We start from the raw sequence: 14330 nt of genomic DNA on the forward strand, positions 1-14330 counted from the left end.
ACGTAGTTTAAGGTTAAACCTCTTTTCTTCTAATTGTAATGAGTGGCCCCGAGTCTTATTAAACTCTCTTCTGCGAAAAAGTTTTATCCCTATTGTGGGGTCACCAGTACAGTATTTGTAAATTGAAATCATATCCCCTCTCAAGCGTCTCTTCTCCAGAGAGAATAAGTTCAACGCTCGCAACCTTTCCTCATAACTAAGATCCTCCAGACCCTTTATTAGCTATATTGCCCTTCTTTGTACTCGCTCCATTTCCAGTACATCCTTCCTGAGGACTGGTGCCCAGAACTGGACAGCATACTCCAGGTGCGGCCGGACCAGAGTCTTGTAGAGTGGGAGAATTATCGTTTTATCTCTGGAGTTGATCCCCCTTTTAATACATGCCAATATTCTGTTTGCCTTATTAGCAGCATTGGGATGTAAACCCAATGTCATCCTTTCTAAACTACTGCCATAGGGGTTATCTATAAGGATATACATGCCTCCTGCATGTATCTTTACCTGTCAAATGTCTCCCCTCTGTCTGTTATTAGACCCGAAAAACAGCATATTCTGTGGGTGGGTCTGTTGTCTGGAGCTCGGTGGGTGGAGTCATGATGTCAGTAGACCCCCGCCCACCTCTACACTCCTTGTCAATATGCATTTTCTTCTGTGTATTTCTAACACTGAACTTCTGCTGAACTTCTGCTATGATCTCTAACATCCAGTGAAAAGACAGGAAAGTAACCACATGACTTCAGCATGCCAAATCATGCTGAGGTGTGGAACAGCCAATCCTTGCAGAGCTGCTGAAGAAAGGAGTGGGGGAGGGAATTAAAAAATAATTCCTGTGTCTTAGGCTGTCACTCACAGCAAGGGGGAGTATTTGACAAAGTTTTTCTCACTTTGTCAAGATTTCTCTCACTGAACAATAAAAGAGGATTGCTCAGAGATGGATTAACTCTGTGTGGCAAGACTGGGCTAAAATGATAGGAAATCTTATACTCTACAGTATGATAAAAAAAAAAAAAAAAAAAAAAATTTGGGTTTACATCCACTTTAATAAAAAAATTTAAGCTTTACATTCACTTAAATGCAATGCACATCAAAGGACTTGAAGGGGGTCTTTTAGTGCATTCACAAGTGCTCAAAATTGCAAAAAAAACAGAACTGTTAGTTGCAAAAATCTTACAGCTTACTGAAAATAGATCATGTTTGAGCCAAAGATCCACTCAAAAAGTAACAATTGAAAACCAATATGTTTAATCTGCAGTTAAAATTCTCAGAGATCATACTATGGCTAGACATGGTTGGATATCCTCCTAGGAACCTTCAGGTCATTGTACACGCGATCAGAAAATCGTACAAAAAATACCGCTTTCAAATCGATCACACGATAATCTGATCGTTAGTACACAGCTTTTGAAAGCCAATCATAACAGTTCATCCGAAATTATCCGAAGTAACAAACACAAAAAACATTTCTTGTATGATAACAGATCATACAATTTTCGTTTTAAACAGTACAGTTATCGTCCAAAAATAAAATATAAATACAATACAATACATTACATCACTTTCGAAGTTGTATACGGTTGCACGAGAATTTTCGTAAATTGAGTAACCACTTCATTTTTGATATGGAGATTAGCATGAAAAAAAAAACGGATGATCATTCCTCTGATATTCTCATCATGTGTACAAGGCTTTAGAGTTTCACCAAAAAGTCAGACAATTTCTGTTAGCAAAAATAATTACTTTTGAAATCAGCAGAAATTTGTTTTTCAACATTTAAGGTAGGATTCCATGTTAAACCTAACTTATCTTAACCACTTGCCTACCGGGCACTTAAACCCTCTTCCTGCCCAGACCAATTTTCAGCTTTTAACGCTGTAACACTTTGAATGACAATTGCGCAGTCATACTAATAAAGTTTTCTTTTGGTGGTATTTAATCACTGCTGTTTTTTTTTATTTTTTTCTAAAAAAATTGGAAAAAAAAAAAAGTTTCATAGTTTGTTATAAAATTTTAAAAACAGGTAATTTTTCTCCTTTATTGACGTGCACAGATGGGGCTGCACTGATGGACACTGATAGGCTGCACTGATGGGCACTGATAGGCTGCACTGATAGGTGGCACTGATATGCACTGATGGGCACTGAGAGGTGGCACTGAGGGGTGGCAGTGATGAGTGGCACTGATGGTTGGCACTGATGGGCACTGATGGTTGGCATTGATGGGCGGCACTGATAGGTGGCTCTGAAGGGCACTGATTGGTGGCACAGATAAGCGACACTGATGGGTGGCACTGATGGGCACTGGTAGGCACTGGTAGGTGATACTGATAGGCAGCACTGATCGGTGCCACTGATGATGAGGCACTGATGGGCATTGATTGGCAGTACTGGTAGGCATAGTTGGGTGGCACTGGTGGGCAAAGGTAGGTGGTACTGTGGGCACTGGTAGGTGGCACGGTGGGCACTGGTAGGTGCAATTGGTGGGTACTGATAGGTGGCACTGGCAAGTGACACTGGTGGGCACAGATGAGGCCGCCCTGGCTCTCTCTGTGAGGGACTAATGTCCCTCTGACAGAAGCCAGCGATTGGCTTTTTTTTTGCCTCACGCTCACAGCGTGAGGGGGAAAAAAATACCAGTTACCGATCTTCTGTTTGCATCACGTGATCAGCTGTCATTGGTTGACAGCTGATCACATGGTAAGGGGCCGGGATCGGGATACTCCGATCTGTGATCAACCGAGTCTCATAGAATCAGTGATCACAGAGCACGCAGGGATGCACAGACAACACATGCTCGGGAGGACATCTTTGGACGCAAAGCAATTAAGGTCCACGCTGTAGCCGTCTTTCGGCTATAGCGCGGACGGCAAGAAGTTAAAAATTACTCCATTCCTCTTAACATCCTTTCTGACTAACCTGTGTAAAAAAAAAACTGTATACATACCTACAGTATTTTCAGGTCAATTTGGTCCAGTCAAATGATCTCCCCGTGTCAGGCAGCGTCGGCAGCAGGGAACAGGAGAAAGTGCTCGGGTATGCCTGGGTGCATCGACACCCATAGGCTTATTATGGCCCATGTGTTGTCAGCGTTCCTCCCTCTCCCCTAGAGATGCTGCTGGCTCACACAAGGGAGTCAGATCACATGATTGGACTAGAGCAGCCTGAAAATAGGTAAGTATACAGAACTTTCGTTCACAGGTTAATCAGAATACGTTTTGGGCGGGGGTTATTTTTAAGATAAGTTAGGTTTAGCATGGAATTCTATTTTAAGGCTTATCCATAAATTGCCTGATCCTGGCCCTAGTGCCATTGGGCATTAGATATGGGATAGAATTCAGTATTTGTTGTGAGCTTCTTAGGTCCTTTAGTTTGAAATACAACATGACAGTCATAATATCTAGGCTCTGCATTATAAAACTCCTGTCACCACAAGGACACACAGAATACAATTGTTTCCTGTGTGTCCCATTCAAACTGCAATGCACCCTGGAGCTGCGCTGCAATGTGCTTCGATAAAATGCAGACATGATGCATTTTATTACAGCGCACTGTATAGAATCGCATAGCACTCACATGGAATCGCATGGCACTCTACAACAGCGCTGCTATACACCACCATGAATGAAATGTAAGTTTTGTACACTTTAAAAAAAGCTTGTCCAAAACAAAAAAAATGGCGAGCCATGTGATGTGCTGAATTCCGCACCACACTGCCCCCTAGTGCAGTCAGAAGAAGCGGCTGTCAGCTCTAGTGTGAAAATGGCCCTTTTTTAGAGGTTTGGAGGAGCAATTACTTTTTATAGTCTGAAGACCAAGCACACCTAGCAACAGAAATCAACATTTAAAGTATAATATATAAGGATTTATTAACATTTTTGGTCAAAGAATGTTGGGGATTGTGAAAAAATCCCTCATACAATAAATCTCAGCAAAATAAAGCAACAGGCAAAATTACATATTTACTGGAGTCCAAGAAAACAAATTAAATATTTTGGGAGAAACCTAGTGTTTTCCAGTAGAACATGAATCCATGAACTGTTTTGCTTCATGTAATTCTTATTTCAGCATATATTACAGAATACTGTGATAAAATAAATTGTGAACTAATTTCATCTAGGACAAAATTCCCATGCACTACATATTTTTCTCTATATATTTTTCTCTATATGACCACTTTGAGTAACACTTGGGTTGTATGCATTTGTTAAACCTATACACGAGGTATGTCTGTCCAGCGTTCTGGAAAATGTATGCAGCCAATTACTCAGCTGTTTCAATGTCCTAGAAAAAGGAGATGGTCCTTTAAGTGCACATAAGCAGAACACAGGAACCTTGAGAGGAATCACTAGAGTGATATTCAGTACTTGGCTATGCTTTAATGAAAGACAGATTTCATAATTACTTATGAGATCTGCTTCAGTCGTAAAGTGTTCATTCTATGCATAAAGTTAAAAAACCTTCAGGATGCAGCTCCTGCTGCAGCCCCCCCCCCCCCCCCCCGCAATACTTACCTGAGTCCCATCGCAATCCAGTGCTGTGCATGACAGCAGCTGCTCTCCTGGGTCCCTGTCTCTTCATTGCTGTCATTCACAGCCAGTGAGGAGGGAGCAGGGAGCGTATGTCTTATGGACACACAGAACAGCACTTGGAAACGAGCACGCACGAGTATCCCCATAGCAAGCGGTTTGCTATGGGGCACTCAAAAAAGTGGAGGAGCCAGGAGCGCAGACGGGGGACTCGAGAAGAGGAGGATGGGGCTGTTTTCTGCAAAACCACTGCACAGAGCAGATAAGAATAACATGTTTGTTATTTTAAAAAATGTACTTCAAATGTCACTTTAATAAATGAATTAGTGACTGTCATTATGGAAACAATTCAACAATTATTTTCAGATAAGAACTGCAAGCCTAGCACAGTCTCTATAATAAAGATCATTTTCAATAATAGAGGCCTTCAACAAGAAGCTGGAGTAATTTGAAAGCAAGTCATGCAACTTAGCCGACATTTTAAAAATTAAGGCCCCTTCAGACCTTGCAGTTTGTTGTGGGGCATTATTTTAATGCAGTGTACTGCAATATACAGCAAATACATTATGGTGTACTCCAGAGTAGGTGCATTGGCATGTACTGTGGTTGTCTGTTTGCATGTCAATCTAGATGAATAGCACCACAATAAATGTCGAACGATGCCGTACATTGTAATAACTTGGGTAAAACGTGTGTTTTACCACATATTGCCACAGCGCGTAGGTCCAAAGTGGGATAAATGGAATTATAGATGTTGGTCAACATTTGGTTTTATATATAGTACACTCCTTTACATTTTTGTCAATATTTTATTATATATTTTCATGTGACAACACTGAAGAAATTACACTTTGCTACAATGTAATGTAGTGAGTGTACAGCTTGTATAACAGTGTAACTTTGCTATCCCCGTGTGTTAAATTTGGTGCTATCGCTCTCACTCTCCCATACTGGTCACTGGAAGTTCAACATGGCACCTCATGGCAAAGAACTCTCTGAGGATCTGAAAAAAAGAATTGTTGCTCTACATAAAGATGGCCTTGGCTATAAGAAGATTGCCAAGTCCCTGAAACTGAGCTGCAGCACGGTGGCGAAGACCATACAGTGGTTTAACAGGAAAGGTTCCACTCTTCCAAAGAAGTTGAGTACACATGCTCAGCGTCATATCCAGAGGTTGCCTTTGGGAAATAGACGTATGAGTGCTGCCAATATTGCTGCAGAGATTCAAGGGGTGGGGGGGTCAGCCTGTCAGTGCTCAGACCATACATCGCACAATGCATCAAATTGGAACTGTCGTCCCAGAAGGAAGCCTCTTCTAAAGATGATGTACAAGAAAGCCTGCAAACAGTTTACTGAAGACAAGCAGACTAAGGACCTGGATTACTGGAACCATGTCCTGTGGTCTGATGAGACCAAGATAAACTTATTTGGTTCCGATGGTATCAAGCGTGTGTGGCAGCAACCAGGTGAGGAGTACAAAGACAAGTTTGTCTTGCCTACAGTAAAGCATGGTGGTGGGAGTGTCATGGTCTGGGGCTGCATGAGTGCTGCCGTCACTGGGGAGCTACAGTTCAATGAAGGAACCATGAATGCCAACATGTACTGTGACATACTGAAGCAGAGCATGAACCCCTCACTTCGGAGATTGGGCCGTATGGCAGTATTCCGACATAATAACAACCCAAAACACACCTCCAAGATGACCACTGCCTTGCTAAAGAAGCTGAGGGTAAAGGTGATGGACTGGCCAAGCATGTCTCCAGACCTAAACCCTATTGAGCATCTGTGGGGCATCCTCAAACGGAAGGTTGAGGAGCACAAGGTCTCTAACATCCACCAGACTCCAGTGGCAACCTGTGAAGCTCTGGTGAACTCCATGCCCAAGAGGGTTAGGGCATTGCTGGAAAATAATGGTGGTCACACAAAATATTGACACTTTGGGCCCAATTTGGACATTTTCACTTTGGGGTGTACTCACGTTTGCTGCCAGTGGTTTAGACATTAATGGGTGTGTGTTGAGTTATTTTGAGGGGACAGCAAATTTACACTGTTATACAAGCTGTACACTCACTACTTTACATTGTAGAAAAGTGTCATTTCTTCAGTGTTGTCACATGAAAAGATATAATAAAATATTTACAAAAATGTGAGGGGTGTACTCACTTTTGTGAGATATCATATATATATATATATATATATATATATATATATATATATATATATATACACGCACACACACATACATATATATTAAATAAATATTTTAGAAAAACAACATTTAATAAATGCAGTGAACAACACAAACATGCACTGGAGATCTACCAGCATGTTTCTCTTGTGCTACTGATGCAAATGTGAACAAGTGAGGAAGGCAAACTTAGTCAGCCATGAAAGCTCACATCCGAAAAAATATTTCTTTTTGCCTAAAATTTTACTATTGTCCAACACTCCTTTAAAAAACAGTGCTAATCATACAACCAGTTAAGGCAAAGGCATAGGTATATGTGACATATCTAGCCTGTCTTTAGTTGTCTTTAAGTGTGTTCTTTTTTTTTAAATTCTGCTGATAAGGTTTAATTAAAATGGGCATTAAATATATATCGGCATCATAACTTTTTGCATTGGTACATGAAGGTAACTTACCGGTATTTGGCTACTATATTGTCAAAGGAAGGTTTCACTAAGCCATTTAAAAACTTTTAATATAATTAAAGTCACACTATTGTAAGTGTATTGCTTTATTACTGTAACTCTGAGTCACTTTCATTGTCTACCCAAGTGTTACAGTGGGTGTCACCTTCTAGTGCATTAGCCAATGAATTCTCATCTAAGTAATGCCATTGGCTACAGAAAACCAGGGTGCCTGCCATACCTTCTAGTGTCCTATAAGAATCACAAGTATTGAATGCTCTTTGTTATTGGGGATCTTCTGTGAATATTATCTTGGATTATACTGGAAAGGATTATTAACCATGGAATACAGAATATTCTACATTCTTGCGACTATACTAGTATTTTGCCCCTTTTTCACTGCATCAGCATGGTAAGCTTGAATACAAATAATCTTTTTTATAACCAAAACCTCTCCGTTGCTGAAAAAAATTAAAACTTTCACATTCCTCATTCTTGTTCCAGGTCGGTCAACAACTTTCTGATGACAGGACCAAAGGTAATCATTTTTTTTCTGAATTTTATGCATATATATATATATATATATATATATATATATATATATATATATATATATATATATATATATATATATATATATATATATATATATATATATATTTGTAACTATATTTATGGTATTTTTTTTCAAAGGCATATTTGACTTATTCCACAAGTGTGGCAGCTGGAGCTCAGAGTGGCATTGAGGAATGTAAATATCAGTTTGCATGGGAAAGATGGAACTGTCCAGAAAGTGCTCTTCAGCTGGCAACCCACAATGGTCTCAGATCTGGTAATTTTACTTTTTATGCATAATATAAAGTGGTTTTATAGCACATTGATATATAAATTGGATCATAGTTGTTATTAAATGCTACTCAGTGTTTTCAGTTCCATTTTAAAAATGACTTGGTACCTATGGTGCATATACTTCCTTTAGCAAACACATGCTTTTTAATATGGGGCACAATTTATAGTCAACTAATATTTCATATTCTCTAAGGTGGACTTGCTCAATAAGATAATCATCCTTCACTAACTTGACCACAGTACACTGATATTGTATAGTAATGAATTCCTGCAGTTGGTACACCCTCAGTTCTGTCTGTATTATTTTGTTTATAAAATTGTTTCCAGGGTTCCAGTTTTATATTTCAAAATTATGATCAATACATATTCATATATACAGGCATACCCCACTTTTAAGTACACAATTGGGTTTATTTACTAAAGCTGGAAAGTGCAAAATCAGGTTCACTTCTGCATAGAAACCAATGAGCTTCTAACCCCAGCTTGTTCAATTAAGCTTTGGTAATAAAACCTGGAAGCTCATTGGTTTCTATGCAGATGTGAGCCTGATATTGCACTTTCCAGCTTTAGTAAATAAACCTCATTGTGAACTTAAAAGTGGGGTATGCCTGTGTGTATATATATATATATATATATATATATATATATATATATATATATATATATATATATATACACACACACACACACACACACATTGATAATCTTTGTCCTTTCTCTTTTCTATTTTTTAGCAACAAGGGAAACATCTTTTGTACATGCTATCAGCTCAGCAGGAGTAATGTATACTTTGACTAGGAACTGCAGCATGGGGGATTTTGATAACTGCGGATGTGATGATTCCAGAAATGGAAGAATTGGTAAGTTTAGGCCTGACTAGTTTCTACCATATTTTAAAAATAAATAAAGACCAAGCAATTTTAGAATAACTGTCTGCTGTGCTAATTTATATATAACAAGTCTGCCATAAACATGTATTGACTACATTTTAAGTGGTATATTTTAGGGGGGTTATTTCTTCGCCTGATTAAAGCAAATACTGCAACTAAATGTGCGAGGATCAAGCCAAGTAGAGGGTACCTAGAGAATACAAGCACATGAAAATTAGCATCAGAGGTACAGGATTTTCTGACTTTAAAATTATTTATACCAATTGATGATCATTTTTCTTATTTGTGGAGTAAAGGAAATAAACCTTTTTCCATATAGGCAAGGGGTAGACTGCAGTGGGTCTCAGAAGTATGATGATTCCAGTATCGCAGATAATTCAACCTCTAACCATCTCGATGAAAGAGCTATCTGTCCATTGTCACCGTGTACATAAGATTAAAATATTTTTAATGGTAAAGATGTACTATATTTTTTGAATAATGCCTAACCCATTTGGTCTGTTTACATAGCATTACATTTGTAATATATAAAACAATTATAGGCAGTTGTATATTGTTATGCATTAATGTTGTTTCATAAACCCTACATAACATATAACCTCATCTTTTGAATGTTAAGCATTGAACTTAACATTTCAGGACAATCTAAGGTGAACATTTTATGTAAAACTGAAGCAAAGATTGTGCTTTTTAAGGATACAAGAATGTATCCTTTAAAAAAAAGCCACCCTGTGAACTGTCGTGCATTTTACTAGCTAGGGGAAATTTCCATTTGTTCCTCTGATTTCCTGGTCCTAATAGCCACTTTCCTGCTGTGACCTGCAGTAGTATACTATTGTAAGGCACAGTGGGAGGGTCCCCAAAAGGTCATTAAATTACACATGCAAAATAACATTTCTTTCATTAGGTAAAAAGAAAACACATATAAACATCCTTAATTGTGTATTTAAATTTAGCATGTCGACCTGCTTTTTCCTACAGTGTAATCTGACGAAGTGTGGTTAAGACAGTGCTGGATAGTAAAATAGAGAACCTTTGCTTTTATTTTTATAGGTGGAAGAGGCTGGGTATGGGGTGGATGCAGCGATAACGTTGAATTTGGAGAAAGAATCTCAAAATTATTTGTGGATGGCCTAGAGACAGGACAAGATGCCCGGGCTTTAATGAACTTACATAACAATGAAGCAGGAAGACTTGTGAGTTTATTAAGAAATGTTTGATAATTGCATTCTTTTTTGACATATTTTAACTTGCCAGTATTAAAATAGAATAGCATACTTCTTTCCACTGAAGGGTCACTCTAAAAACCTTACAATTTTTTGTCTCAGTACCTTTTACACCTTTTAAATGTGACAAGTGCAAACTTTGACCAGTCACTGAAAGCGTCACAGAAGTGTGTGCTAAGCAATAGATAGTTTTCACACCTCTGCATAATGTGTCTTTATTTTGGGATTAAGCTTCTTAATAGGGTAACTTTCTTTACCCCAGAATGGTCACTAGAGGAATATCATTCTGAAAGGAAAATGGTTTTCTAGTCAGGTGTACAGGTGTACTGAATATATTCTACTGCTGTACTATTACACATATTTGTGCTATCGTTTGCAGTCAGCAATAGCAGTGTTTTTTTTTTTATATCAAACAAAAATTGTTGGAAAAAATTGGCAAATTGGCTAGAAATAAGTTTTATATTGACACATTGGGGGTTTATGTACTAAAATTGGTGAGTGCAAAACCTGGTGTAGCTGTGCATGGTAGCCAATGAGCTTTTAACTTCAGCTTGTTCAATTAAGCTTTGACAAAAAAAAAAAAAAAACTGGAAGCTGATTGGTTTCTATGCAGAGCTGCACCAGATTTTGCCCTCTCCATTTCTAGTAAATAAACCCCATTGAGTAGAGTTCACACTTTACCTATACACTAGTTTCATGAACATTTAGACAAATGCTTGTGTGACTGCACAAAAAAGCCTACATTATAGTTTGCTAAGAATAGCCATACATGGTTCAAATCTTGGCCGGTTCAGCAGGAACCATTCAAACCATCAGTGGGCAGGCTGAATGTACCAAGTTGATCGATTCATCAACTTGGGTACAACCAGCCTGCCGAATTTGCTTACAATTATCGCAAGCGGCTGCTATAGTGATAATCACTGTCTTTTCCTGGCAGGGACGGCTTCCCCCCACCCTCCCTTGCCCACGATGGCCCCGAGGGAGTTATTCCCCCATCAACACTGACTGTGTTGCCTGGGGAATCAAGCGATTTTCTTTCTGTTAACATAAACAGCCTAATAAATTGTATTACTTTACATTATTATAGTTTAAAAAAGAAGCTAGTAGTAGTAAATTAAGTTAGACATACACAGAATATGCTGCCCACGTAATTAACTGATTTTCTTTAAAATTCCACCTATTATATCAGTATAACATAGCATTGTACCCTTTAAAATACATATTGTTTGTTGGGATTAAAAAAATATGTTCTATTGTTATTTGATAACACTAAATTTTACAATACATGTGGGTAGAAAAAGTATTAACGACCTTTTTAATAATTCAGGTTGCCGTATTTCATAATCAGATGAAAGTATATATTTAACGTGTAAGCTCACCTTCAGCAAGAATTTCCAAAACTCCCCTACGCCATTACATATCATCGCTCTGGTTTTAAATACAGCACCTCCTCCCATTATCTGGGGGAAAGGGGGCACACCACAAAACCACTGGATCCTCCTGCTGCTTACAAGATGGACTGGACATTACAATTATGCACCCCCTGGCAGCCGCTTCAGTCTTCAAACTACACGTGTGCGCTCTTTCCTTCTCTATCTAAGCTTCCACCCCCACATCTGCATGTGTGATAGAGGGAGGTGCAGCATTTTAGATAGAGGAGCACTGGTATGTTTTATTCGGACGATATGGAAATGCATAGGGGGATTTTTGGAAAATCTTGATGAAGACAAACTTGCACATTTACTACACAAAGTGAACAGCAATACTGCACTAATAAAAGCACTGAATAAAATGTAGCAGTCCTTATGTAACCCGTGGTATGGTATCCATGTTTATTAGCCCTATCTTAATTGTCTTAAATGTATATTGTATGTAAATTTGGATTTGGGCACAAAGTGTGAAAATCAACACTTAAGTATAGTTTTTCTAACTTGTTTCCTGGTTGGAAAGCTACTGAGAAAGTAAAATGTAATATGTGCTGTTTAAAGCAGGGCTATATGGATGTTCACTCTAGTGCTGCAGTGTCCCAGAACTCCACACGGTGTGCTGACATCTTCGGCCAGTCTGCCTCCTGGTACCGATCTTTAGCTGTTTTCATTGGCCGGGCCAAGATTACGTTGCTTCTGTGTATGTGCAGGAGCTTGTTCATGTCAGCATTGCAAATTGTACAATGGGCTGCATGTGCACAGCTCAGTGTGGAGGGAGGACAGGCAGGTAAGAAACTTTAATGCAGAAGAGAGAAGGGTTGATTTACTAAAATTGGAGCATACAAAATCTGGTGTAGCTCTGCATAGAAACCAATCAGCTTCTAGGTGTCTCATAAAATTTCTTTATTGAAATTTAACAATTCAGGAAACAAGTTCAAAAGCGTTACAGGAATATAATATGTTAGGACACAATAGAAGACTATAATTCCTTAATATAACTAAAAATAAAATGTGTCTCATACTTTAGTCAAAAGATTAATAACTCAAAGAGACAATTCCATTTACTATTCAAGAGTGAATAATTCTAAACATGAACAATGGTAATATAACAAAGTCTCAAGTTAATAATAAATTGAGATTATCCAGAGTATTTAATAAAGGATGCGTTAAGGGATTATCACTGTTATTATTCAAGCAGGAGCAAATAGCAATAGTTTTGTAGTATCATAAGAAACAAGGAATGCAATTAAAGGTAACTCTACTTGAACCTGATGAAGAGAAAGAAGAGGTACAAGAAAAAGGTAGAAGAAACATAGAATAGAGAAGGAGTTAGAAAGGGAAGAAAGGAAAAGAGAAGAAAGGAAAGCTTCTAGGTTTCATTGTCAAACCTTAATTGAACAAGCTGCAGTTAGAAGTTGATTGGCTAACATGCAGAACTGCACCAGATTTTGCACTCTCCACTTTTAGTAAATCAACCTCATTATGTCTCTTCTGCATAAAAAAAATCCCCATGTTTTTGTTCTTTAAAGTTCCACTGTAAATTGTATATATCACAAACGGGTTGGCATTGTTAGTCTATATATATAAGTCTAATATTGTATGTCTAATTGTAAGCATTTATTTCAAAAATAGGCAGTAAAAGCAACAATGAAAAGGACCTGCAAGTGCCATGGCGTATCCGGAAGTTGTAGTGTGCAAACATGTTGGTTACAGCTTGCGGAATTCCGGGACATTGGGAACCACTTGAAAGTCAAACATGACCAGGCTCTGAAACTAGAGCTGGACAAGAGGAAAATTAGATCTGGAAATAGTGCAGATAACAGAGGAGCAATAGCTGATGCTTTTGGCTCTGTTGCTAAATCTGAGCTTATGTTCCTGGAAGACTCTCCTGATTATTGTTTAAAAAATGTCAGTTTGGGTCTTCAGGGAACAGAGGGACGGGAATGCTTACAGAGTGGTAAAAATTTGTCGCAATGGGAGAGGAGAAGCTGCAGAAGGCTTTGTACTGAATGCGGCCTGAAAGTGGAAGAAAAGAAGATTGAGATCATTAGCAGTTGTAACTGCAAGTTCCATTGGTGCTGCACAGTAAAGTGTGAGCAATGCAAGCAAGTGGTAATCAAACATTATTGCTCCAAGAAGGACAAAATAACTGACAATACTTTCATAAAAAAGAAGAACCGAGGACTTCAGAGATAAGTTAAATAACACATTTGCCATGGACAATGCAATAATGTTTACGTCTTATATCTTCTTTGTTGTTGTAGAATTATTTTTGTTGTTTCCTATTAATTTATCAATGTTGTAAATTTAAACATTGTATACTATTGCATATTGATATGCATGTTAGTTGTAAATATTGCTTAAAACAAAACATATGCACTTTTCACAATGAATGTGATGCCTGAACCAAAATAAACCTTTACGAGTATTTTTTAAGAAAATATTTAAATTAAATACCTGTGCCTGTGTTCTTTTATATTTCACCACCAAAAAAAAATAATTATCAAAGGTAATATGAAGGTGCTTTCAGTTATTTTTCATAAGAAGCAATGTGGTTGATCTAACAAAGGGATATAGATTGTTCATTTAGGAAAGCAAAGGTGCAAGCTTACTGAGGGGGAAGTTCTGCTTATGTTGAAAAATTCCAATTATGTGTTGAGGAAAATTAAATGTATATCATTGGGTGATTGAACATAGCTTGACTGTATTCACTAAGCTAAGTGACCATTCACTTTGCAAAATAAACAGTCTCTCATCTTTTAATATATAAATCCAAATATATTAG

At 38.0% G+C, this 14330-nt stretch overlaps 1 protein-coding gene across 1 annotated transcript; it reads left to right on the forward strand.

Moving 5' to 3' along the window:
* The first annotated feature begins 3105 nt into the window (after positions 1-3105).
* Positions 3106-13741, forward strand: LOC141102939 (protein Wnt-8). The gene is made up of 6 exons (XM_073591993.1): positions 3106-3167; positions 7658-7691; positions 7847-7985; positions 8737-8862; positions 9946-10088; positions 13178-13741. Exons 1-6 carry the CDS (start codon positions 3106-3108, stop codon positions 13739-13741), a joined length of 1068 nt encoding a protein of 355 aa, XP_073448094.1.
* The last annotated feature ends 589 nt before the right edge of the window (positions 13742-14330 follow it).

This window comes from Aquarana catesbeiana, linkage group LG07 (genome assembly GCF_042186555.1).
Source record: "Aquarana catesbeiana isolate 2022-GZ linkage group LG07, ASM4218655v1, whole genome shotgun sequence".
Classification (NCBI taxonomy): domain Eukaryota; kingdom Metazoa; phylum Chordata; class Amphibia; order Anura; family Ranidae; genus Aquarana; species Aquarana catesbeiana.

Bases quoted from the DNA above. Each gene is read 5' to 3' on its own strand.
- LOC141102939 (XM_073591993.1), top strand. From the start codon at position 3,106: ATGCTGCTGGCTCACACAAGGGAGTCAGATCACATGATTGGACTAGAG. The intron at 7,986-8,736 runs GTAATTTTACTT...TCTATTTTTTAG, and splicing joins CCACAATGGTCTCAGATCTG to CAACAAGGGAAACATCTTTT. The intron at 8,863-9,945 runs GTAAGTTTAGGC...TTATTTTTATAG, and splicing joins TTCCAGAAATGGAAGAATTG to GTGGAAGAGGCTGGGTATGG.